We start from the raw sequence: 27638 nt of genomic DNA on the forward strand, positions 1-27638 counted from the left end.
ATGTAAGTTTTGCTTCAGTTTTGTGTATTTAAACAAGGTCAAATCACATAAATAAGGGGGGGGGGGGGCTTTATTATTAGTAGTATTTACATTTATTACACGTGGAGAGAGATGTAACAACTTTTTGAACAGTGATTATAATCACGTGACAGCTGTTCCGTACGTTACTGGCTTCTGCCTGTGAGATGCTTTAAGAATAAATAATATGTCAGCGGGACACAACAGTGTGCTTGACCTTATAAAGCTTAATAGGATTTAATTGCCGCATAGCCTAGTTATAAAGATTTCCGACACTCTACCTTTAAATGAACTCCATTCCCGTACGCATGCGCAGGCTGTGTTTGGTTTTTCTTTAACCTGAGGAACTGTCTAGTGTCGCTGCGCTAGCAAATCCATCGCAGCTGTAGTTCTTGTCATGTTTTCAGAGCAACGGCGTGGTTTTCCCCCCACTGGAGTACAAGGACACAACACCAGACAGTGTCGCCAAGGAAATATACGTTTAAGGATGCTGCAGTCGTTTTGGGAATAGACTAACAGGACCAACAACAGTTCAAAGTGTTTACCCAGCGCTCTCTCCGGTCGGCAAGAATAGCACTGCTGTTTCCACATCGCAGTCACCACATCCATGTTCACTGCGGCAGCCTGCTCTCCGGGTCCTGGGCTTCACACGCTACAACCTCTTTGTTCGTCTGTGGAAAATATCCGGGAAAGTGTTACGACCTGTGGAAGGACTGCCGTATGTTAAAGTGTGCATCTCCTTTTCAGTCCGTGGGATTGTTTACGCATTAAAATGGCTGCTCAAATGGCATTTGGGAGAGAATGGTATTGAATCAATGCAGTAACGTTAGATTACCGAGCAGAGGCTAGACAGCCAATAAGCTACATATGCTAACAAATTTAACTTGTCAAAGTATTAATCGACTAGGCTACTTGAATAGCTTTAATCGATGGTCGGCTTTTTAGCTAGGTTCTTCCAACAAGAAGTAGGGTGAAGGGAATTCCTCCCACTCCAAATCTATGCATGCGGTTAACCAAGCAGCTTTTGTAAACACTTAGCTAACATTGCGACTTCTTAGCCAATTTTCTCCCAAATCTTTGTAAGCAGGCTTAGCTAAAGCCCTTCGTTTAAGTATGCACATCACTCAGCGAATATGCAGGACTTTTTCGTTATAATTAAAACATCCTAAATATCCGAGGCTTTCTCCCAAAGTAGACCTCAAGGCCCCGGTTTTCGGTGGAGAAGGGGGGGGGGGGGGAAATGGATCCTGGGAGAAACTGTAAACCTAAACTCTTTATTTTTGGACCCAAGCTGACCATCCACAGCGATTTGCGAGGTATCAGCAGATACTTGTTGGTCTACGTTTTGTTTTACTTTGTACTGGTCACTCATGCATCCCCGGCGAAAGCGTGCGAAAAGAACTGCCTCTCTGGAAAATGTATCAACGGCTCCTGCGTCTGCGACCGGGGATGGGTGGGAGACCAGTGCCAGCACTGCCAGGGGAGGTTCAAGTAAGTGCCCTTAAAATTAAATTTCTGTCTGATTGCTTGTAAAGTGATCTGTTTATAAAAAAAGTAGGTTAGGAACCACTTTGACCCAGTCTGCCTGCTGTTTATCCTTTAAACAGCAGTGTCGGGGAGGATCGTTTAACTGGACAAACACACCTGTGTTCACTCAACTTTTTTTGGGGGGGGTATTGATGAGAAAGTGATTGCACGCCACAGGCAAACTCACTTCAGTTTTATTAACTTTAAAGAGGTCCAGCTTTAGTAATAGAAAACCCATGCATTCATTATTTATCATTGCGTCCTTCAAGTGTAAAGTTCATAGATGTTTATTTATACAAGTGCTGTCAAATGTTTGATCTTAAATGTTTTCATGCCTTTTATTATTTGTCATGTTCTCTCCCACACAAGGGGGGCAATGTGTAAAGAGCCATGTTGCCATTGCAATGTTGAGTTCAGTCGACACATGAGAGCATGGGGTAGAAAAGCATGACTGTACCATGTCATTATTGACTTCGCACCTCGCTTGCTGATATGGATTCCAGATACAGTCTTTAAACAAATGAGTACAACTGGGTTTTATTTTTCTGAAGGCGGAGCCCGCAGTGGATGCGAGGAAACATCTGTCATCACCTAGCTTTAACTAAAATCCAACTGAGGATGTGACTGATATATTTATCAGCTGTTGTTCCTCTGCTGATCTGCACAGGAAGTTATCAAGGCTACATAGTAATAAGGCCACTAAGTCAAGGCTTGTGTGCAAAGTACTAAAGGAAGGAGGCAGAGACAAAGTGACAAAACGAGGAAAGATTAAAATGTTCGCAATATATAATAATAATGATGTTCATCTTCACAGACGCTTATAATGACCTTTTGACACACTTAAGGAGCACTCTGTGGAACAGAAGTACCTCGATCACAGTAATTACCCCTCTTTCAATGTGCCCTGGGTTTGCTATAAGTTGTCATCAGGCATGCTGTCAGAGAGTAACCTCCCATCAGCAGCAGACACACAAACTAATGAATCTTTATCTTTTAGACTCTGTTATGATTAGGAATAGGAACATTTACACATTGCCGCCTAGCACCAACAAGTGTGAATTCCTTTCTTGAAGGTGGATTGCAGATTAATTTCTTGCTAGTGCGGTGTGGTTGATGAAAAGCACACAGACTCTTGATACGCTGAAGGACAGACTAGTGTTTCCCTGGATATGCTCAAACCTACACGGCCAAAACTGTTTGATAGTTAATTTGAGTTTAGTGTTCACCTTCAGGAGTTATTTATGAGACTGTAAATACACCTCAGCCATATCTTTACCCTAATGTCTGCTTTTATGATGCATTATTATCTGAAACTCATACACATCATCTGTCTTTATGAATTACAACCAATCTTTAGTCAGTTATCGTGGAAAAATCTAACCAAAATATAAGAGGGGATTGGGGGGGATTTAACTCGTATTTCTTTTGATATGGGACAGTGATGTATGGCCATTTAGAAGTTCTCTATCATTGTGACACACTGCTAATTTGTTTGGCACCTTCTCAGGAGACAAGTGATTGGATGTTTTGGTTGACTGGGACTTTTCTTGGGGAGACAGTTATTTTCTGGGGTCTTAAATTGAACCTTTGGATATGAATACTGTGTGTTGTGCTGTGTTTGGACACCCATGTCAACATTTATGGGCAGAGACAAACAGACAAGACATCTTTTTAGAGAAACACCAATAGATTTATCTGCGTACAAAATATTTGATTGATATTACAACTTAATATCAATTCAGAATCACATATAACTTCTCTGTCAGACTCGAAAATTTGTTTAAAAGTGATAGGGTGACTGATGTACGTACCAGTCAGAAATCTTTTTTTCTTCCCCGCAAATACTTGAATTTAACCAAATGTAACTGTGCTGTTTTAATTTTGTGATTTTTCAGGCTGACAGAACCCTCAGGATACCTCACAGATGGTCCAATCAACTACAAGTACAAAACCAAGTGCACCTGGCTCATAGAGGGCTAGTAAGTATTTATGTAAATCATTGTGTTGTGTAGATGCTGGGTATGCAGAATTTATTATGTAGTGCAAACTGATTAATGCAATTAATTGAAGCTCATCAGCATCTCTATGGCGACGGGTATGCTTTTGTTGCTTAGGTAATGTAGTGTAAAGCTGGCTGGCTCTGGCATTTTGAAAGTTTAATATGTTTAACAAGGATCATCATTCAGAGAAAAGAATAACCTTTACCTTACCTGTTGATGCTATTTATTGTCACGGCAACAGCAGCTGCTCCAGGACAGACAGGAAACCACGATTGCAATAAACAGTTTATATTCACTAAGATGGTTCAGCTGAAACGGAAAAAATCATGCAGTGGTATCTGTTTAAAGAAAAAGAAACATTTTTGAGCATCTTGAAGTAGCGCTGGTTCTCAAGCTATATTCCCAAGATTACCCTGTACCCATAAACCATAGCCATTGGGTCTTCAGAATAATTTAGTGATTATTTTGGAACATATATGCAAAATTTCTGTTGTTTAAAAGAAAAAGTATATGCCTTTTATTTCCTCCTTAGGGCAATGGAAACTGTGAATTGTGACACATCATACTATATTGAAATTACTCACTTCTCTCAGGGTGTGACCAGACGTTATTGCTGCTGTAACTGGGCTTATTAGACAGCTAACTGGGGATCTTGATGAAATAGTTGAGTCAGGCCACTGTGTCAGATAATGTTGGGCCAAAGCCAACTAAAGTAATATTGTAACCGAGATGAGCTTCTTGGAAAAGCGTCTTCCCTGTGCAGGGTCACTGGCAATGAAAAGTTTAACAGTCCTTGATCTAAATTCTTACGATAAATTTGCATGCTGCTCATCACTACACCGTGACTCAGGAGATTTAATGGGGCGTTTACTAATCGTAGGGTCAACTGTGTGTCGTGTTAGTGTCCTTCGGTAAGATATTGAACTCAACCCATATTAGCGAGTGTGTAGGAAAGGATGAAAGATGATGGGTTGTTTGCCAAGAAAAGTCATTATAAATATGCATTAATGTGTGCAAAAGTGATTGGAGTGGTCAATAAGACTGAAAAGCACTTAAAAAAAACAGTAATCTAGTTAGCTTCCATTAAAACCTGAACCGTGATTCTATTGTTATTTCTCTTCTTCAGTCCAAATGCAGTTCTTCGCTTAAGATTCAACCACTTTGCCACAGAATGTAGCTGGGACCACATGTATGTCTATGATGGAGACTCGATATATGCTCCTCTAGTTGCTGTTTTCAGGTGAGTCGCTTACGTCTTACTTTATTCCTCGATACAGATGAAATACTTTTACTCTTCTGTCACATTGTAACCAGTGTGTGCACTCTTAACAAATCAGTATTGGTTTGTAAAATAAAAGAATAAATGAAATAAAGTCATGAAAAAAAATTGTTAAAATTTTGGAGTCAAGGTCTCCAGACTCTTCTTCTGTGTTTGTTTAGTCAGACACATGCAACAAAAGTTCAAGTCGACTGCAGAGAGTTACCAATTTCTGCTTGCAATTTAGAACTGGTGCAAATTTCGAGAAAGTAATACTGATTCTTTTTTTGTGTTTCTCTAGCGGTCTCATCGTGCCCGAGATACGAGGTAATGAGACGGTTCCTGAGGTTGAGACGACTTCAGGCTACGCACTATTACACTTTTTCAGCGATGCTGCCTATAACCTCACAGGATTTGAAATATTTTACTCGTAAGTACTTACCTTGTGAGTAATTATCGGCGTCACAATTCTAATGATTAGGTGTCTTTCTAATTATAGATGACAGCAAACTGTTTTCAGGCTTTCGTGTCCTTATAGCTGTTTTTCTAGTGACATGCTAAACAGTTTTTATGTCTCTCCAGTCTTTTTGTTCCACTAACTGATAACACCCCTCAGTCATCCTCAGTCTGTGTTAGAGTACTAATCCAAATCATATTTGTCCAGGATCAACTCTTGTCCCAATAACTGCTCCGGCCACGGGAAGTGCACACCTGGGAACTCAGCTGCCAGCAGAGTGTACTGTGAATGCGACAAGTACTGGAAAGGCGAAGCCTGTGACATCCCTTATTGCAGAAACAACTGCGGCAGCCCTGACCACGGCTACTGCGACCTCACAGGGGAGAAGCTTTGTGTCTGCAATGACAGCTGGCAAGGTGGGAGCAAGCTGCAGATCTTTTGCAGATGCTAAAAAAACCTCTTAAGGTTATTTGGAACAGCTCTACTCACTCTGATCTAACCCTGTGGCATATTTCTGAAGCGGCATACACAAAATTCATTTTTTCCAAAACAAATCTTATATCACACCATCTCTCAACGTATTTTGCAATCAGGTGTACTAAAGATGGACTCCTCCCACGTGCGCTGCGGTCTGCAAGGCTGCGGTGGTTTTATGTTGTAAGCTTGTGTTGTACTGTAATGCTGATTAGCAGCACGCTGATCAGGCCTGTGCATTATTATGCGCCTCGAGCTGAAGGAAACAAAATTCTTTTGCGTGATGAAACTTGACAGACTCATTAGCTGAGATCTCTTCTTTTTTTTGTCATGGCCTCCGATCGCACAGTCTAACATGTTTACTTCTCTCTGACTGTCATGTTTGTTGAATTGCATTCCTCTGTTTATGGGTTTTGAGGTTTGAGAGCAACCAGTTTCCTTTTTAAGGTTTCAGTGGGTAATTATGAAAGTAGCTGGCAGGTGCTAATGAAGAATTGCATCATGCAAATATTAAGTTGCCATGGAGCAGATATAAAAGAGACTATAATATTATTGATTTTGGAGATTTTTGTACATATGAGCATTGGTGTTTATTGTTCCTGAGCTATAATTTCTTTGCTTTTGCTGCTCTCCTGTATGTCCCTGCAGGCCCGGACTGTTCGCTGACCGTACCGTCAACAGAATCTTTCTGGGTCCTCCCCAGCGTCAAGCCCTTCGGCACATCACTCGCCAGAGCCTCCCATATGGCTATGGTGCAAGAAAAGGTCATGTGGGTGGTAGGGGGATACACTTTCAACTACAGCTCATTCCAGATGATTCTTAAGTAAGTAGAGGTTTTTCCTCGAGCAGCTTTCTCACTTTGTATGTTGTTGATGTGTTTCTGAATAGAAAAACCACCATTGCTTATTTGGGGTTTTGCTCACACACAATGTATGGCTAAGCAAAGATTTCCTTATATTCCCCGACAAAAATTGCAGATGAGTTTAGGTGTCCGTGACTTACATTGTGATGGTGTATGTGCTGCTCTCATGAAGGCCAAATTGAGAATTTAATATTTAAAGTACTTGGATGGTGGTGTGGAAGCGTTTGCAGGGCTGTCAAGGGGCACTACTTTACGCCTTTGCCTCGCTACGATATGCTGTGGATCGCTACGGCTCTCTTTTAGTTATTCCCCTTCACTCTGAGACATTAGAGAATGTCGTATACTTTATTCACCAGCTTCTTATTGAGAACAGCTGCAGTGTGTTTTGTCCCAGTTATGCAGAAGTCGTTTGAAATTATCAAGTGGTGACTGTGGTTTAGGTGTCTGTACGCTGGTTTAATATGTGAAAGGTTTGCAGTTAAAATGAAAGTTCATATTCGATGTGCTTTTTATGCATTTATTTATTTTACCCTGTATACTTTTAACGTGTTATGTCTCGTCTCAGATTGTTGTGTATGTGCTGTACTTGGCACAGGAAAAAAAGACCTACTCAAATTTCTTTGGGATTTCTTTTTCTTTTGCCACAGCAGATCATCTTCCTCCTTCTTCCTTCTCCCCCTATCCCTAGCGGCCTCCTCCTCTGTCACACCAACTCTCTGCATGTCCTCTCTCACTATATCCACAAACCTTCTCTGTGGTTTTCCTCTTTTCCTCCACCTCCAGCATCTTAAATTTCTTTGGGACTACTTCTGTAAAAACTGAGAAATATGGCACACGCTCAGAGTTCTCTCGCAGTTTAGCTGACGGTTCATCTTTGTTGCTCAGACAAGCTCTCACCATCTGCTCAGTGTTTGTTCATCACCAGGTGTTATGATTCCTGTTGCTCCTGGAGTGCCTTGTTTAAATTGCTAATGTGTGATGATGTGACCAGGTGTGCTTTTTTTTTTTTGTGTGTGTGTCTTTTTTGGATGTTAATGGCAGCCAACAGTAACGTATGCATTTGCCAGCCTGCTAGATTTTTTGCACAGCAAAATGTTCAGCTCGATTAAATCTAAAGACCTTGAGGTAAACTTATATTAGAAAACAAGACACTATAATAGCGTAGATTTTAACAATGTACATTTTGATTGTAAACTTGCATTTTTATATTTTAAATAATAATAGAATGCAATTAACAATGTTTTATATTATTTCATTTAGTGCTGTCAGCATTAATCTTGTTAATATGACGTTAACGCCATAACTTCGTTAACGCGGCAAATCCCCGTTAGCGAGTTAACACGGCCCCGTGAGAGGGCTGCACACCGCTAATGCGTTAACGAGCTAACCGCACTAATGCGTTGATGCCGTGCAGGCCTTGCATGGGGTTATCCACGTTAACTCGCTAACGGGGATTTGCCGTGTTAACGCGGTTATGCTGTTAACGTCGTATTAACTAGATTAATGCTGACAGCAATAATTTCATTATAAATCTGGAAAATTATATAATGAGAGCCTTGAAACACCCCATGCCCCCCTTTATATTCATCCTGCTTGCTGCAGGTATCTCTGCAGTATAAAGTGGGAAGGCTCCCGTCAGCGAGTTGCTTAATTTAATCGCATCAGACTAAGTTAATAGTTTATCTGCAAATTTGAATGTAGTGTCTGTAGCTTTACTGTACATTGTTGTGTAAAACAAAGGGCGGTGGGTGGAGCAGCTACGAAGTTTGCTTTTCTTCTCGTCGAGGTTGTTGATCAGGTGGTTTGATGAAGGATTTCGGCCAGCTCTTGATGGTGATTACAGGAACAAACGCTATTGTTTTGGACGTGATAAAAATGTTTCATTCCACCTGAGCTCACAGTCTCAGTAAGAGCTCCGCCTCTTCACTCCTCGTGGGTTGTATGTAGAGAGACGGCGGCGCCACGTTAAACCGTGACAGCATCATCTTCAGTGCTGCTGTTATCAGTCTTTTTGTTTAAAACCTGGGGCCTGCCTGGGCTTCATGCTGTTTTAATTTTGTATTCACACACACATGCTTCTAGATGTGTTTCTATTGCAGGTCTATGTGGGTGAAACACTCGCGCTTACACCGAAATGACGGAGCGCTACAGAATTTAAACTAAGCATCAAAGCAAAAAAAATGATTTTTTAAAAATTTTTATTATTGATCGATGAATCGTTGCAGGCATGTTATGAAGCCACAGTGGGACAAAAAGTGAATATGCAAAGGGCTTTTCCCCCCTCTTTGGTGTGTTGGAGGTGCATTTAAAGTGTAAAATTCTGTTTCTTTTCTCTGCAGCTACAACCTTGAGAGTGGCATCTGGAACACAGTTCCCATCAATAGTGGCCCCGTGCCAAGATACGGCCACTCACTTGCTGCCTGCCAGGTAAACACACACAGATTTAGAAAACCACAACAGTGACTGGGAGGGAGGAATATTTGGGAGAAGTGGGAAGAAAAGCAATCAAATGTGGTTTCAGAAAAGAAAAGGTTGCTTTCAAGCAGGAACTGCTTATTTCTTTGAGTAACTGAATGTTGTAACATATTCCAAACACAGAACTATTTTAAAACAACAGCAGGAGAACAACTTAAAATTATGGAGTTTAAAGCAAACGCAGGCTTGTCCTAGAGGCACATTTATGGCACGTTTAGAGACGAGTACATTCTTTAGCTTACTAAATAAATGCCGTCCTGTGTTTAGGATGATATCTACATGTTTGGTGGAAAACTGGAAGCCGGCTGGGAAAACGTGACGGACGAGCTGTGGGTCTTCAATGTACCCAATCGGACATGGCAGCGGAGAAACCCTGTGGTCGGCCCACCGGCCCAAGCTCAGATATACGCCGTGGAAGGACACTCGGCCCACTGCGTCCCACTGGACAACGGCGAGACTATCATGCTCGTCGTCTTTGGCTACTCCCCTATCTACAGCTATATCAGCAATGTTCAGGAGTACAACCTGAGTGAGTCACAGCTTTCAAGTGCAGACTCTTTCACGTTTTGTTTCTGCTTATCTATCAGCTCTCTGTAGCTTTCCCTTAGCACTGAGATAAATTTAAAAGCCCTGGCAAGCAAACCCAGTATGGCTGTGCTTCCAAACTGCAGTGGATGGTATCCACTCATAATTGTAGACTTCTCTGGGATCTTTTTTTTTTTTTTTAATTTAAAACCTGCCAGCAAATACTTTGTGAATCCAAAAACACCATATTTCATGACTGAATTTTTGGATAGCAGAGTCTAAGTGTCCTGTTTTATTTCTTTTTTTTTTTTCAGTGTAAACAATAAATAAAAAAGTATAAACAGCAGCCATGTAAACCATCCCTGAAAATCTGTGTTTGAAGCATCAAGATACAAGAGCCCAGCTGTCTGCTTCGATTCTACTAGGAGAGATCTAATTGTATATATATTTTTTCCCTATAAAAAATGTCTTCATATATTTTCTTTTTAGGGTCCAACACGTGGTTGGTGCCCGAGACCAAAGGTGCCATTCCCCAGGGAGGCTACGGCCACAGCAGCACGTATGACAGCGGTAGTGGCAGCATCTACGTTCATGGCGGCTATAAAGCTCTGCCCGCCAACAAATACGGCCTTGTCGATGACCTCTACCGATACGACGTGAACACGCGGACATGGTAAATCGACACAGTTGCGCTGCTCTTGTTGTTTCATTATGCATTCCAGACTATATGTGACACCGTGGGAGTTGCATATCTCCTTGGCACAGTTGTCCTTGACACGCCTGTCATGCACATGCTCCAGGTTCATTCTGAGAGAAAGCGGCTTTCCACGGTACTTGCACTCAGCTGTGCTCCTCAGCGGCACTCTGCTCATTTTTGGAGGCAACACGCACAACGACACATCCCTGAGCAACGGGGCCAAATGCTTCTCTGCTGACTTCCTCGCCTACGACATCGGTAAGAATCCTGTTATTGTTAAATAGTCCTTTATTTATTTATTTTTAAATGTATCTCTCTGTTTCACATAAAATCAGAAGTACAATCAGATCCATCCGCTATGTTAACTGATAATCACACAGCGAATCCGAAATAGTCACCTACACCTTGTTTTCCTCAGCCTGTGACGAGTGGACGCTTCTGCCCAAGCCAGACCTGCACAGGGATGTCAACCGCTTCGGTCACTCTGCTGTGGTTAGTAATGGGTGAGTGTTTCTATTAGAATTTCTGTGTAGATCACCCAGATCGATTGTGAAATCAGGTTTGGTAGCTGACTCTGTGGTGTAATCATGTTTTGTTTCATAGAAAATGCCCAGTTTTTCCCAGTAGTTTAATTTAATATATTCCACTGTGGTCTCGGCACTAATTTATCTTTAGAGTGGATGACTGGGTCTCTTTGTGAGCATTAAAAGCTTAATTTTTTACCATAAATTTGAAAAACAGTGTAAATAATAAAGAACTGTTCAATATCACAGCAATAACAATGTAATAAAATGACTTGCTTAAAAAAAGAGAAAGATTAGATAATTATGTTTATCAATTTGAGCATGGCGAAATAGAAAAAATACTCCATAATTAAAAAACAAAAGTCCAGTTTATCTTAATTTGTTGGCTGTAGTTTACACCTTTTTTTTCCTTTTTCTTTTTCTACACTGTTTTCTTTCGTCTTGCTCAGGTCCATGTACGTGTTTGGGGGCTTCTCCAGTGTACTGCTCAATGATGTGCTTGTTTACCGACCTCCGAGCTGCCAAGCCTTCTTGGCAGAGGAGGGTTGCGTGAAGGCTGGGCCAGGGGTCCGTTGCATCTGGAGCAGAGGCCGTTGTCTCCCCTGGGAAGTCAGAATGGCTAATAGCAGCCTGACTCTTGCTCCATTTTGTCCACCTAAAGCTGGTGAGAAAGACCACAGAACTTCTCCAGCCTCTTTTCACTTTCTCGTCACTACTTTATTTGTTGTTGTTAAAACTGCCTTCTTTCTAGAAATTGTATTTTACCCGTATTTACAGACTGATTCATGCACTCTTGTTGCTCTCCCTCTCATCTCTTTGTAGTTACAATGGACGAGTGGTGCTACAGGTTCTCAGACTGTGCCAGCTGTACAGCAAACACCAAGGGGTGCCAGTGGTGCGATGATAAGAAATGCATCTCAGCCTTCAGCAACTGTACCTCTGTAAGTGTTCCAACAGGGGGCAGCAGTGCACTGCTGATCTTGTGTTCAGCTCCCTGAAGCTGCCAAACGTGCACACAAGGACACATGCGCTTTTTAATACAGGTTTTGTGAGTCGAGGACATTGGTATGATAATTTTGTGCTATTCAGGACTACATGGAAACATCACCTCATTGCTTAAGGCAGAAAAAGCCTTTGCACATGGACTGTATATAAAAGATGGACACGGCCACCATGACGTCACCCGTTGGTCTCTAAAATCTGCATTTTTGAGGATTCATTAGTAGCAGTATTTAAAATATTTTGAACCAGAAGTAAGCATAGCAGGTTTAGTTGGCAGACTATATCCATAAAATGTGTGTGCAGTGCACAGGCACTGCCCTGACTAATTAACTAAATACATTTAACTGATTTAAACTGAAGGATGGACATCTTGGATTGTGTGAACAACAAACCAAGCTGTCTTATTTTTTAAATTTCAATATTAATGGTGAAAAAGCACCAACAGAGCAAACGCCAGTAAGACACCTTCCTATTATCTATATAAATCTGTATAAAAGAAGTATATAATAAAGTGGGGAACTATTTATAGAGAACAAAAGCGTCTTTCATACCAGACTGTAAAGATTCTATTTAATGCTGTTAATTTAGACATTTTAACACGGCGGTCCATGGGGCTCTATCATAAAATGACACTTTCTCTCATGATTCTTTTCTCTGCCGCTGCAGAATGTGAAGAACTTCACTGAGTGTCCTGTGCGGAACGAGCAGGTGTGCAGCAAGCTTGCCAACTGCAAGAGCTGCTCATTGAATCTCAACTGTCAGTGGGATCAGAATCACTCGCAGTGCCACGCTTTGCCCGGTAAGCTTTCCGTGCACACAAACACGCCACCTTATTAAACAGAAGCTTCGGATTTGGTTCTCACACATGCATGGCAGAGGATTTTTGGTCATTTCCAGGCAAGCATGTGGGAGACTGTGGGAGATGCAAGATAAATGCAGATATGTTTTAAAACTTAAACCTAATGCAGAGATGCTGATCAGTGTGAATACTCAACAGCCCTTGTAACATGAAACGGCCACATTGGTGGTTGTATTTAGTGCGTCAATTACGAGCGCTGACATTCAGACCTGAAGGGAAGCCTATTTCATTAATTAAATTTTTGCAGATGTTAATGACTCCCTACCAAGTTTACTTCTTCTGCCGCTGCTTGTACGGTTAAACCCAGTATCAGGGATTTGCAGAGATGTATTTTCAAGATGTCATCCCAATGTTGTTTATGAGGTCTGGCAGTGTATTTAGCTTACCTCTCACCATCTACCCCCCCGCACCCACCCATCGTGTTGTTGATGTTGACGCTGGCTGAATCTGAAGAGATAGTGCTGTCACTTTATCCATAATTTTCAGTTCACCAAGCCCTGTCGCCTAAGGGGAGTGCAGTGGGAGCTGAAAATAATATCTCTGTGTGTGTGCATGTGGGTGTGGATTTCTGATTCCTGAAAGGGAGCCGCTGATTGCACAAACAAAATGCACACAGAGCAAATGGGTGCAAATTACGCTCAAACAAAATCAGTAACATCCACACACACACACACACACACACACACACACACACACACACACACACACACACACACACACACACACACACACACACGTGTTAAACCCTAATTCTTTAGCCCCCTGTGGTTTGTTATGCCTTCTAAGTTCTCTGTTTTCATTTTTCTTGGATTATGGTTCTCCCCGTTGAGCAGTACTTAACTAATATTATTCCATAGTTAATTATGTCATTTTTAGCTTACGGCACAATACAAATAATGTCAAAGTAGTTTTTCCTGTTAAAGTTAAAGGAGAGCAAGGTTTTCTTGGCCCGAGGTCATTCACTTCTTGACATGCTCTTTTGATCGTCCAGCTCAGCAGTGCAGTGAGGGTTGGAACCAGGTGGGTGATGCCTGTTTGAGGATCAACTCCAGCCGCGAGAGCTACGACAACGCTCAGCATTACTGCAAGAACCTCAATGGCAACATCGCCTCACTGACCACCTCCAAACAAGTGGACTTTGTGCTCGAGGAGCTCAAGAAGCTCCAGCAACAAGACAAGGTACACTTAAATCAGTCATAAAGCAGGGGATATTGTGTTTTATCCTTGCTTTATTGTTTGACAATATACATGTAGTACAGTATCTCACATTCATTTTGAAATATTTTCTTTTGCTAGAATTGCAGTTTCCACCTTGGTGTTTAATTGAGTGAAAATAAAAGTGCATTTTAGCTGCTGGGGGAGCCTTTCTCTAACTCTGACTTATTGATTCTGAGCCCCGATCAGTTTTCTGCAGCTCTATTTTTATCTGATTGCAGGCATTCTTCTAGCTTTCTTGCCTTTCAACCAATTATGGGGAAATAGTTTTCCACTATTCCAACATCTTGTCTCAGACTGTGTGGTTTGCACATAGTTTTGTTTCTGAGATACCGCAGCTGATGAATCAGACTGCGATAATCACTCATCACTTCTGCCTGCCTTACGCAGGGCTAAAAGGGCCTCTGTGATTCTGTCTGATGGAAGAATCATGTGCACCTACAGTATCTAAGACCTTGACTGCGTAGTCTGGTCTGCATTTAGTTTTTCTTTTTATCTGAGTAATTTTCCTGATGTTGCTCTAAGTTTATATATTTATTGCTCTGCTCTGTTTTGTTTAACCCTATGATATGGTGCAGAAACTTGTTCACTGAGAGAAATCCAAATATTCACAGCAACATTACAATTAGAGCTTCTGCTTCTTTAATGGAAATGCGGTTTTGGGCATACTGGCTTCTTCTCATCCCTCGCGGCTACGTATTCTCCTTGCAGTGACAGAAAATTGTGGCATCTACTGATGATTTTAGTTTGGTCATGCCTGCTGTATTCATGAGAATGTCATTTCCTGTCAGTCTGCTGGGTTGAAACGCGGCTGTTTGTTCCAAACAGAACCTTGACATGCCTTTCCACATCATTTTCCCATTACATTAAAAGTTGAATCCTGAAGGCAAATAAGTAATCATATCTGTGAAATTATTCTCAGCAGACTTTTAATAGCATCTTTGGTTCCTAGGTGTAAATGCAGAAGGCAGGCTTTTTTCCCTTTTTTTTGTTAATAGCAGGATGGAGTAAAAAAACGAGGCACTTTTATGAAATTTTATCTTACATTTGAATAGCTTTATTTGTTTAGACTTTTGCTGTTTTTCCACAGCGGCTGTCTCCCTGGGTGGGTCTGAGGAAGATCAATGTGTCATACTGGGGTTGGGAGGATATGTCTCCCTTCACCAACAGCAGTCTGCGTTGGCTGCCCGGTGAACCCAGTGACTCTGGTTTTTGTGCCTACCTGGAGGAGCCACAGGTGTCAGGACTGAGGGCCAATCCATGCACTGCTACTGCCCACGGGCTCATCTGTGAAAAGGCTACTGGTGAGATGACCGAACACACAAGTACACTTCCTAAATATTGCATCTGCTTGAAAAGGTTTTTTCATGTCTTTTGTTTTGTTGTTTCTTTGTCCAGGCAATCCCAACCAGAGCACCCGTCCATCCTGTAAGAAACCTTGCTCGCTGCACACCAACTGTGCCAACTGCACCAGCCAGGCCATGGAGTGTATGTGGTGCGGCAGCGTGCAGCGCTGCGTCGACTCCACTGCATACGTCATCTCTTTTCCCTATGGCCAGTGCCTGGAGTGGCAGACTGGAGATTGCGTGGGTGAGTGTCTGAACTTAATCTAGATGAGTCTTCTTTGAAGTCTGCAGTCCGGCATTAAGGTGGCAGACAATAAGCTTTCCCAGAATGGCTTCTGTAAGCAGTCAATATTCATCTCGGAGAGAAAAAAGGTTAAAGGAGGAAACAGGCTTAAAGTGGCGGGTGTCTGTGGCGGAGGGAAAATCGTATTAGTTTTCTGTGATTGGATTTGGAAGCTGTTTTTGGTTTGTAATGGCCAATTACTTTTGCATATAATCACACGCCAACTGTTAGATTTCCCTGTTGACCGAGCTGTAGATGGGCTCTTTATCATTAGCTGGTTTTAAGTAGTTTAAAGACAGTCTCACATCAAGAACAGTGATTGCAAATAACTCTGCGAATAGGAAGTGTGCATAATTAAAACGCCCAGACATGCACTACTGTAAAAGTGGATGTTTTTACATTGAAAGTCATTGAAATTTGAAATGGCAAAAATGAGCGTTTCATTCTGATAATTAAATGTTAAACGTTAGAATGGAATAAATGAACATCTGAAAAAAACTCAGTCAACTTCACTGAGTGATATACTATCCTTAAGTACTACGCCAATACAGCTGAGCTGGAAAACTGCAGTTCCTGCTTGTGCCGTTAATCCACATTTATTTATTTATATTTTGCTGTACTTTTAGGTTTTAATCCACCATCCAATACCATCGAAACCAAAGTTCAGGCTGTGTTAAAGAAGAAATCTTCCATTTCAAACCCATTATATATTACAGGAACTCTGTTTTTGACTTACGGCATTCCCATTGTTTGTTAACAGATGTTTCGATATATCACTGCACCTGTTGCCCATTTTCCTATTAAAATATAAAGAACTGAAAAGTGAGTCAAGACATTTGCACAGTACTATCGAGGGTATATGTCTGTCATTTGTAAGATATTTACAGTAGTGCTTCTTGTGACTGTCTGAGCTGTCACAAAATAAACACAAAGGGTCACAAAGCAATTAACAAGAAGTGATTTAAGAAAAAAAGAGTCCTCTTTATTAAACAGCGTCACTACTCTTTGTGATTTCCTATTTAGTCGTAGAAATGTCATGCAAATTTAATGATCTGGCAAGGTCTGACAAAGACAGTTTTTGCTTAAAATGCTCTCCGAGACGTGTTAATTGGATGCAAGTTGGCATATTGAGTTTTTAAAACTAAACTGAAAATATGTGCAGATGAAAAGGCTTAAAGTTTTGCTCTGTACAGGTTAGTTCTTTGTACACAGCCTGCAGCTGCAGGTCCTCTTATGATAACAAATATGAATACCTTTAATCATCCATTTTCTCTTTGTACAACACAGCAAAAAGAAAGGGACTTTCATCCTATCATGACATGACTGACAAACATGATTCCGCTGTTATTTTCCTGATGGTTGTATTGAAATGTGATCATACTAAGTACTAGACACGTACCAAGGTGAAACTGCACAGTAGTAAGTTGATTGGAAAGATCCTTCACATGAAAGTCGGTGTAACCGCTGAGGTCGTTGCTGTTGTGCTACGTGATGTATGCCTTTTGCCCACAGTTGTGTTGGATTGTAAAAACATCTCTGATCAGTTTAGCGAGTAATAAATTTAGGGAGCCCAGGAGTGCTGTCTCAAATTCATTTGAGTGTGCTAGTGTTGGGTGATGCAGAGATGTTTCTGTTCGCTGTGGATATTTGTCTTGAGGAATTAGTCCCTGTTGGCATGAAGGACAGAGAAGGTTGTCCTATAAATTGTCTCTGTATTTTCTCCTCTTTTGCTTTGCTCTGTCTGACTTTGCTCGTCCATATTCACTCCCAGGGTTTCAATCACTGTTTAAGGCTTTTCTCACCTGCTTTACTTCTTCCTTGCTTATTTGGAGTGCATGGATATGTGCTCTAGGCTGAGTATGCTCCATAAATACATGCAAAACTACAAACCCTGGTCTAAGAAAAACCAGCTCTTTTCCTAGTTTTTTACACTGACTTCAAATGTGCAATTTGACTTGCACGTCGAGTTTGCACATCAGGTTTTTGACATACACATCACTGTCATTTTGACTCTTTTGAACATCAATATAATGGACAAAGAATTAAAGGAACACTTTGAAAACACATCATATCTCAGTAGGGGCAAAAATGATCATGATTGATGTCTGTACTGATATGTACTGGATAATGTGTTAGCAATGAAAAGATGCCTCATCTTTTCCTTTTAAATGAAAATGGTTGACCTACACAGGGCTAAATTCAAAGATACCGCAAAAGTCAAAGTAAAACAGTGATGTGGCAGGGCCGTCCATTTACCTGAAATTTTGTTGCAGCAATTTAAAATGGTTCTCGTAGTTTGTATGCCCCCTTACATGCTTGGATGCATGCCTGACAGTGTCGGGGATCGTGCACCAGGGGGAACCCGGGACCCACTGCACCATCGTAGGGTCTGACAGTGACAATGACTTCATCCCAATACCTAATGGTAGTCCGGGTGCTGTTGTTTAGCCTGTAGAGGTTTGTGCGTCCCTTCGTGGATATGCCTACCCAGACGTCACTGACCCACCATCAGACCAGTCACCCTGAACAATGTCACAGGCAGCAAAATGTTTCTACTTTATCTCTAGACCCTTTTACACCTTTCACATGTGCTTAGGGTGAACTTGCTCTCAGCTGTGAAAAACACAGGGTAGAAGTGGTGGACCTGCCAACTCTCGTATTCTACGGCAAATGCCATTCAGCCTACATGGTGCCAGGCAGTGAGCAGATGGCCCACTAGAGGACATCAGGACCTCAATCCACCCTCACACAAGAAGCCTGCCAGAGTAGACTGTCTAGAAGTGCTCATCCTGTTCCTCTTTGCACAAAGGAACCAATGCCAGCCCCGTGCATGGGTTATGGACCTTCTATGGCCCTGTCTAGTTCCTTCAGAGCAACTGCCCATCTCCTAGAATCTTCTGTGTTCTTGGATCTGTGCTGGGAGACACAGCAGTCCAGCATGTGAAAATGAAAGTGTAACTTTCATTTTTTCTTAATCAATTTATATCACCACAATGTCTCTAATTTTGACTATTTTTGACCAAACTATTTATTTATTTAATTATTTTACTGTAAAAACAGCCTAGAAGATATAATACCAGAGATGTGTCAATTTAGCTCAAAGTAAAATGAGGTCATTGTTCTCAAAAATGCCCAAGTCATTTGCTTTTGTGCTCAAATGGCTCATCCGTATCTCTTTGCAAGTACCAACAGTAGTTGCCCGTCATGGTCGGATTAAATTTTCCCTGATATTGGTTTTCTATCACTTTCATATCTCGATGAAATCCTTCCTGGTGCCCATTGCTGACATCACACAGGTTTGGTGGAAACAAAGTCAAGATGAGAATTTTAATAATAAAAAAAGAAAAAGAAAAAAAAGCATCTTCAGTGACATTCATGCGCTCATTCGGTGATTCATTTTCAGCATCTTATCCACAAGCTCCTCGTAATTCTCTGCTCTGTGATTGCCATGAAAATTCTGGACGACCTGCAGGACAGCTATGGTTGAGACCAAACGTATTTTATAAATGCTGAAATGCATCACCGTTCCTGTTCAGTCATCCTAGTAGTCCAAAACTTGGAATATCAACTAAAAAAACCCCCAAAAAACCCAGGATGTGCTAGTCGTAGGTTTTTAGATTTTGAGTAGGCAAGTGAAATGTTTGTAAGTACAGGTGAAAGGATCCCAGGTATGTGGTATCTTTTGCTTGCTGGGCTGCTTTGAGATTTTGCTCTCTGTATGACCTAAGCAGCTTCTTACTTTGCTGAGGGGATGGACTCTAAATGTATGTCCTTTTAAATTGATTATTTAAAGATCTCATTTGTCCACACTTCATCTTCCCTGATCAAACAACCTAACAAAACCTGGGGTCATCTGTGCTATGAGTTCGCGGTCTGTCCGCTTCATTATGACAGACCAGAAGAAAGTCCTTCAAGCTGTGAGTTCATTTCAGGCAAAATTCTAAACAGGCAAGGCTCACAGAGTTTTCTGTGGTCTTTAATTCAGTCTTTTTTTTTATATTGGATCAGGCTTTTCCGCTCACTCAAGCTAACAGCTTCCATTCTTTCACAATGAATTGAATCTTTTAGTTAAGTACTGTAGTTTAGCAGCTGCTCTGTCATTTTTTTTCAAGCAGAAGTGGAATTGTCAAATATTCCTACTCTTCAGATGCTGCTTTCTGTGGCCTATGTTGGTGAGAGTGGCAGCCATGGGTCAGAATGGAAGGTTGCTCTGTAATTACAGGGTTGAAGGTTTGATCCTCTAGCAGATGTGATAAAGTGTACATGCTGGTGCAGATGCAGTCACACTGTAGTTTTTCTGTGAATTCCACATTCTAGTATCCTCACTAGTGGGCTGTCCACTTTGTACCCTGCCTCTCATCTGGGTTAGAGTTAATTAATAACTCATTTGGCAGCTTTACACAATATGTTATTTACATTTAAATAGCTAAATAGCTCATCTTATTCTTTTATAAGATGCCTTGGTTTTTACTCCATTTGGTTTAAGAAGCACTTGGCTGTGGCACAAGCTGTAAAGCAGCATTTGAAGTCTGCACAATTGGAGGGATACTTGTGATTGACAGAGAGCTGTGTAATTTCCTTCCTAACACTGCTTTCAGATCAAAAGCAGATCGGATACTGAAGCAGTAGGGTTATCACGATGATCAGTAGTCTGTGAAATCAAAGAAGAACAGTTTGAAAGCTGCGAAACAGCCAGCCAGCATAAATACTCACAACTCTGAAGAGAAATGTGGATCTTATAAAAATTTTAACATCTTGAATTTGGCCTCGAACGTCACACTTAACTGGAGTTTGTGACTGAATAAAAGCCTGTGCAAAAAGTCTGGAGCCCACCCCTCTTTTCTTCATATTTGGGTTCTAAGTGGTCTTAACTAATGGTTCTCCAGGCTTTCTGGACATTTGCTGCATTTTCACTTATTTCTTTCAAAGCAAAACATCACCACTGTCTTGACCAGCAGCAGTGCCTCATCCTGAGAGCAGTTGAATCGCGTCATAAAAATGGCACAAGGACTGTCGTGAGCATGCTTCCTGCTCCTAACCCTAACGCACCAGGACCAAACCTGTGATAAAATGTGTTGACACTTTCGTCACCAAATAAAAACAAGATGAAAGTGTTCTGGACAGATAAGATCTAATTAAGTTGCGTAGAAAAGCGGGACAAGTTTACTTCTGATTGGATCACTTCTAATCTCCTTGTGCAGCAAGGTTAGAGACGCACATTTGATCTGATCCTGAGAAATGGAGTTGGAGTGAGAGGTTCAGCTCAGTGACTACAGGCCAGTGGCTCTAACACCAATAACCATGAGGTGCCTGGAGAGCCTGGACCTCAAATACATCAAAGTCACTATTCCACCTACTCTGGGCCCATGTCAGTACACAGACAGAACCAGCATCAACAGATGATGGCATTCCCATCACCTTCTACACCACATGGACCGCCTGAAACCACAGGGAACATTTAATACCACAGTTGGTCAGGATGGGCCCCCACTGCTCCTCAATCCTCTCCTCAGCACAGGAGCCCGACAAGGCTGTGTTTTTAGCCTTTTCCTGTACTGTCTGTATGTATAAGACTGCATAAATGTCATTGTTAGGTTTGTAGATGAGACGGTGGAAATAGGACTGCTCACTGGTGGGGATGAGTCTGGCCACAGAGAGGAGGTTCAGAGGCTGACAGATTGGTGTACTGAAACAATCTGGCTTCTAACACCACAAACACCAAAGAACTAATAACTGACTTCAGGAAAAATCAGAATGTTGACTCTGTGACATACTGGGGAACCTGTCTGGGGTGTACTCCACTTCTTGTCCCATGGCAGCTGGGATAGGTTCCCCTGCGACCCTAAATTAACTGAATGGATGGATGGATGCACGCAGGGATCAGGGATGGACACAGGGCTGGATCAGAATGCCCAGATACCATTGAACGTAATTGAGAGGATGTACAGAATACACACAGCCTTGTTAAAAGAAAAAAGCCCAAGATAGACTGTAATTCCTGAAAACTATGAGGAACATAAACCTGTCTCAAAACCTTCTGGTGTCTTTCTGCTGGCACACTATTAAAAGTGTCCTCCTTTGCAGCATGCTGACATGGTAAGGTAACATCTATGAAGCGGATAAAAAAAGGGACTGCGGAACGTCATAAAAGCTGAACAAAAAGATCACCAAGACACAGTTGCCAGCACTTGGAGACGTATACACATCGTACTGCTTGCAGAAAGTACTCTGAATCCTAAGGGACGCATCTAAACTGTTTGAATATCTGTCCTCAGGCGAGCGTTACAGGTCCATCAAATCACAGACGACAAGATTAAGACACTTTTTATCCCAGATACATCACAACACTGCAAATGTTTCAGTAAACTTCATCAATTTTCAATGTATCCAGCAAAATATAAAGAAATGAGGCGTGGCACAAGCTCCTTATGTTTCTCAGTTAATTCAGGGTTTTTGAGGAAACCTTAGTCAGGCTGTATATGCTGTGATGATGAAAACTGGTGATGCAGGATGAAGAGAATCTTGTTTCTCGGGTGCAGACAGAGTCATAATCAACATCCACTTAACAGAGCATATCTAGGCATCAGATTTAGTTCTTGGATATTGATTTATCTGTCAGAATCCAAGTGAGAGACGTGATTCATGTTTTCGTGGCAGATTTTGTGCTTCAACATGCTTCTTGTTGTGTGGCAAGACAAAAGTCCCCATCCAGCTGCTGCTTTCTTTTCTCAGAAGGACGTGTTCCTGAGAAATTCGCCACTTACGTCTTGTCGTCAAAACAATCTTAAATGGCCTTACTTTGTGCTTATTGCTCTTGTGTTGTCATGGTTTCACATCCATTAGTGGAATAGCTAGAGATTTGTTTGACATAAACTGAGGTAAAAGCACTCAATGTTTGTCTCCTTAAAATAGTAGTGGCATTTTCTCCGCTAAAGTGTCTGTCTGGCAGGCGAGTGGTGGCGCTCAAACAGTTTAGAGGCCTGAAAGTTCATCTCTCAACTGACAAAAACGGCATCGCTCCCTTGGGTTTCTAAGCTTTTTGTGCGGAGCTACTTCACACATCACACTTAATCCTTTTGTGGGACTTTTTCTCAAATCAAACTTTTCAGGGGCCTTGGTTATCTGACGCATTTGCTCTCATTATACAAACTTCTCAGACTGCGTCAGGTATTAAACGCTCAGCAAGTTGTTTCGTATCCTTTTATCTGTGTTTAGATCTGTTGTCCTGCCACCTCACTAGATAACCTGTCCATTGCCTACAAATGCTCAGAAATAAATTAGGGTGACTAGTACAAAGGATAGAATTCAACAATATGCATATAAAAGCAACATTGTTCAGAATTTAGTCTGCTCCAGCATTAAGCCTTCGGTGCTGTGGCTGATGTTTTGTTTTTGTCGTTTTATCATTGTGTTGTGATGACTCTAGTAAAATGGAATGGAAAAATGATGGCAGTGGTGGTGGGTTAAAACATACAATTACCTGCATTTTTCCTCTCCTGCAGCCCAGAACTGTTCAGGCCTGCGGACGTGTTCTCAGTGCTTGGAGCAACCTGAGTGCGGCTGGTGCGGAGATCCCACCAGCACAGGAAAGGGCCTGTGCATGGAAGGTTCGTTCCGGGGTCCCATGAAAAGACTGGCGAAGCAGGGCCAGCAGGGCCCGTCGCACGACATGAGCCTGGAGCCAGGCATCTGCCCCAAAGACAAAGGCTACGAGTGGGCCTTCATTCAGTGCCCCGGTGAGTGCTAAACTTCCTGTCAAGCTAACTGAAATTACAAACCATCTGTCATGTCAAGTGAGGCATTATTACCTATTGGAGGTCACTACTTAAGCTTAGGGGGAAAAAAAAACAAAAACAAAAAACTCTACCATGGACTCCTGTTACAGCCTCCCTATGCAACTAATCCGTCCCTGCTGATTCCATGCAACCTTATGCCGGTGTGACGTTTCATGCTTTCATGAAGCCCCTGTCCATACTGCTATGTTATGTAAGATGATAATGTAGCCACTGTAAGTTGTAAACTGAGAATGTGAGCAGCGCTCAGCAGCTCGCGGATTACTTAAAAAACCTCAAGAAATCAGATATTTGTGTGAGTTTTGGTGAGTCTAGAATGAATTAAAAGACTTGTAATATTTTGCCCAATTAGAGTTTTACGCCTCTAGGCTTGAACTCCACCATCATTGTGTCTTTTTCTCAGTTGTTCACTTTTTATAGCATGGTGCCTCCGGCCGCCGTTGCTGCCATCGTGGACCCATTAGAGTTTTGAATTGTCTGTCCATCCTTCCCAAACGCTCTCGTGAATGCCTTGAGGGACTTTCTTCAAATTTAGAACAGACCTGTATTTGGACTCAAAGATGAACTGATTCGATTTTAGTGATCCGTCGTCAAGGTTGGGGTGACCTCAAAAATTCATATGATTCACACAAATGTCAAGTAGGATTTGGGCATTATTGAACACCACATCTCAGGGACAGAAAGGGAGATTGTGGCCGTATTTTACATTTGCCATAAACTACACTGGTGACGCTAATGGATACCCACCTTGAAACTGTTCTGCTTGGCTAAAAATGCACATAAACTATTCATCTTTCCAGTTACATGCTATTTAGCAAGTCAGTTCAGTTTCACTTATATAGCATCACATCACAACAATTAGCGTCTTGGTGTGCTTTATATATTAGGGTAAAGACCCTTTAATATTAGAGAGAAAACCCCCAACAATCAGATGACCCCCCCCCCCCCCTCTAGTAAGACAGCACTTGTTTTAAACAGAAAACGCCTCCTGGCAGTCTAGGCCTGTTGCCATTAAGGTAGCATTGCTTCTTTCATGGCTGCTACTTTGTGTTCCAAGCATAATAATTTTTAGCAAATTACTTCAACAACTGCTCGATAGCGCGAGCACTTCTATTTACCGTCAGATACAGGTAGTTTAAGGAGTGGACGTTATCCATCCTAAAATATCGGGGGTCATACTGATGCATAGTTTCTTACATGCTCACTGTGTCCACACACTTTGTCTGAAAAATCAGTAACAACAAGGTTAATCTGCAAATTGTTGAATAGATTATCTTCAGGTTGATTAAAGGATTAAACTATTACAAATATTACAAATATTTTAAAAGGCAGGTCTGGATAAAATAACAAGTCAAACAACAAAAAGCTTTTGGATTTCTAGGATGCTATAACAACTCACATATGACAAAGGCAGCTTATGAATCCAAGAATATTTGCTTGGGTTGTCAAGTTAATAAATTTCCTATAATTTTTCATTTTTCTTGCTGTGACAAAGCAGCAGAATGAACTCTTCTGTCTTTTTTTGCAGCATGCCAGTGTAACGGCCACAGCACGTGCGTTAACGGCAGCGTTTGTGAGCAATGCCGTAACCTCACCACCGGTCCTAACTGCGAGACCTGCATGCCTGGTTACCATGGCGACCCGACCAATGGCGGCAAATGCCAGGGTGAGTGCCGCATCACAACAGACATTGGTTATTCTGCATGCATACGACTTAATGGCTCCACTTGTTTTTGTTGAGGCAGTCGAGTGATGTACTTTAACCCCAACAAGCGCCCCCTCCCAAGCATGTTCTCATCATCGTTATAGATTTCATTGCAATGCAGGAGATCAGCATTATGAAGTTTAAATGATACAACACAGAGTGCCTTCTCTAGGTTGTTTTAATTTGACTCAACCTGCTTTGTGTAAGTGATAATTAAGCTTTTTAGAAGGATATGGCCTGCTTTTTGAATTCTAATTGATGTAATATGTGGTGAATATGGTGTAATGCAAGTTGATAACCAACAGAGGGCACTATTGAGTGTTGATAGTGATAATTTGCCCACTCATGTTTGATTAATGACATGCAATATGTTGGTTTCCTAAACAGGCACTTTCCACCCATGGGATCCAAATACTTTAAATTTACACTGTGAACATGCACACAGCCTGACACACACACACACACACACACACACAGCTAGGAAGGGGGAAAATTGATGCTTTAAGCTCAACTTAATACAAACTTCAACACATGCAGCTCAGTAGCCTAACTGCTTTACCAGTTTTCTGGGTGTGGTGCTCTTTCTTGATAGAAAACCTCTTTTGATTGAGTTTTTGATTAGCTCATGAGGGAGATTTATTATCCCAGTCTCCTGCCCAATGGCAAATAAATTTTTCTTAAGTGACTGCAACCCATAAATTATGCTGAATTCCTGTTTTCTAAGCCAAAACACATAATGTCTGCTAAATTTATTGTGGAGAGTCGATGTGAACGCAATACAGGAATGGGTATTAAATCAAATACACAATGATCACACTAGTATCTGATAACTGTCTTGGCTTGTGTTTCTTAATGAATGGATCACAGACTGGCTGAAGGCTGGGAGTACAGGCTCCTTGTTGAGAGGAGATTTAGCTGCACTCAATGGTTATGAGACATGAATAGCATTCCTGAGAAGTTACATGTGGGGTTTTGTGTGACTCGCCAGACATGGGAGACACAAATTTTGTGGGAGCTTTACAGTCTCAGATACCATATGTTGCTGCTCAGGCTAAAGCTGTGAGTTGGAAAGTGAAACTGCACCAGTGAATACCTGTCACTATTCTCCTCATTCTCCTGGAGCCTGAGGACAAAAAAAATCATAATTTGTGATAGGAACATGTGAATAAATTCACAGCGAGGAGAACCACATCTAATGTGGCTTTCACATAGTCAAATTAAATCCCCGTATCACCAGCTGTCAATAACAAGAAGTGTTGGAGGAAGTGTCAGTATACTCAGTTAAAAGCTTTCCAGTCTCCTAAAATATTCATGCCATGCTGGAAAGGGTGCACTACTTGGAAAGGAGGGAGGAGGATCCACTGGTCCTTCAGTAATGCACCTTTTCAGTGTTTTAATGATTACTGAACTGAAAAGAATTGGTCAGTGTTTTTTTTTCCTTCTTTTTTTTGTCCTGCAAAAGCAAACCTGAAAGGCTGTCACAGTAGAAGCACTTTAGAAGCCAATTCACTCATCTGTCACACATCTATTGCAGCACTTTCTGTATTCTTTACACACACACAGACACACATGCCTAGCGGGTATCTTAGCCTTTGTTTGGAGGTGGTGGTTCTCCTTCATGTCTTTGAAGTTCAGCCAGTCTTTTGGGAAATACATTTGTTTACCATCTTACCCAGATCAATATCAATTTCCCCCTCTGTGCAGTCTTACCTGCACAGGTTTCAAATGTATAACTGATCACATATAAGTGTACAAATCCAAACCAGCCATGTGTTTACTGTATCAAGTTTTTTTTCTTTTTTGTTCAGGTTTGATATTGATCATTTCTGTTCTTGTACCTGTCTTTTTTCCTTTTCTTTTTTGGCTTTGCTACTCTCTGTCTTCCCAACCTTCTTTTCCATCTGGTTTTGCCTGTTACAGCCTGCAAGTGTAATGGTCATGCAAGTGTGTGTCAGGTGTTAACCGGCAAGTGTTTCTGCACCACCAAGGGGATCAAAGGAGACCAGTGCCAGCTGTGAGTATATTGGTCACTTCTCGCTCTCTCACACTCACTCATACAAATTTTGTTCCTGAAATTTAACCATGGAAGATGCACTGACTGCTTCCATCATTTTCCACTATGTGTATAAATGCACTAGATAGCAGGGCTGTTTTTTGTTTTTTCCTTGTAGCTACTTTTGTGCTTTGCTCATGCCGAGGCTGATGACTTGTAGCTGGTTCTGAGCTTTGGGTTGCTTTAGATTGATCCACTTTGCCTTTGTTAGCTTCTTTAAAATGTCTGTATTCATCTGGGTGAAGGTGACTGAAGTGTCTCATTAAGTTTATTGTTATGAGCGTTTTATGTTTACTTTGGACAACTTTGTGTCTTCACTCTCAGTAAGGAGCTTCCACACTAATGACATGTTAGCGTGTGACTGCGAGTGTGCAGCTGTGTGCCTGCGGTGCTGGGTGCGTGTTGTGCGTGAAATGGACCGGCCTGTAATCGGACACACGTGAGGATGATTGGCTGTTTACGGGTCAAGACTGAAAATGCTGGAAATCAGCTGATTTCGGTTTGTGGCTGGTTGAGGTTGATAACAGAATAACAAGATAAAAAAAATAATGTAAAGTATCTGATT

At 41.6% G+C, this 27638-nt stretch overlaps 1 protein-coding gene across 1 annotated transcript in view; it reads left to right on the forward strand.

The window, feature by feature from the left end:
* Nucleotides 1-336: 336 nt before the first annotated feature.
* The window catches only part of atrnl1b (attractin-like 1b), a 70355-nt gene continuing 43053 nt past the window's right edge, over nucleotides 337-27638 (forward strand). The window contains exons 1-20 of the mRNA XM_026163091.2: nucleotides 337-1509; nucleotides 3441-3524; nucleotides 4672-4785; nucleotides 5105-5233; nucleotides 5468-5676; nucleotides 6383-6557; nucleotides 8936-9023; nucleotides 9339-9600; nucleotides 10086-10269; nucleotides 10397-10551; nucleotides 10712-10796; nucleotides 11267-11481; nucleotides 11640-11758; nucleotides 12486-12618; nucleotides 13670-13857; nucleotides 14984-15197; nucleotides 15292-15483; nucleotides 23025-23258; nucleotides 24844-24981; nucleotides 26941-27034. Of these exons, the coding sequence (XP_026018876.2) occupies nucleotides 1259-1509; nucleotides 3441-3524; nucleotides 4672-4785; nucleotides 5105-5233; nucleotides 5468-5676; nucleotides 6383-6557; nucleotides 8936-9023; nucleotides 9339-9600; nucleotides 10086-10269; nucleotides 10397-10551; nucleotides 10712-10796; nucleotides 11267-11481; nucleotides 11640-11758; nucleotides 12486-12618; nucleotides 13670-13857; nucleotides 14984-15197; nucleotides 15292-15483; nucleotides 23025-23258; nucleotides 24844-24981; nucleotides 26941-27034 (3263 nt within the window). The 5' untranslated portion in view covers nucleotides 337-1258. The remainder of the gene's footprint in view (nucleotides 1510-3440; nucleotides 3525-4671; nucleotides 4786-5104; nucleotides 5234-5467; nucleotides 5677-6382; nucleotides 6558-8935; nucleotides 9024-9338; nucleotides 9601-10085; nucleotides 10270-10396; nucleotides 10552-10711; nucleotides 10797-11266; nucleotides 11482-11639; nucleotides 11759-12485; nucleotides 12619-13669; nucleotides 13858-14983; nucleotides 15198-15291; nucleotides 15484-23024; nucleotides 23259-24843; nucleotides 24982-26940; nucleotides 27035-27638) is intronic.

Source organism: Astatotilapia calliptera, chromosome 8 (genome assembly GCF_964374335.1).
Source record: "Astatotilapia calliptera chromosome 8, fAstCal68.1, whole genome shotgun sequence".
Classification (NCBI taxonomy): Eukaryota; Metazoa; Chordata; class Actinopteri; order Cichliformes; family Cichlidae; genus Astatotilapia; species Astatotilapia calliptera.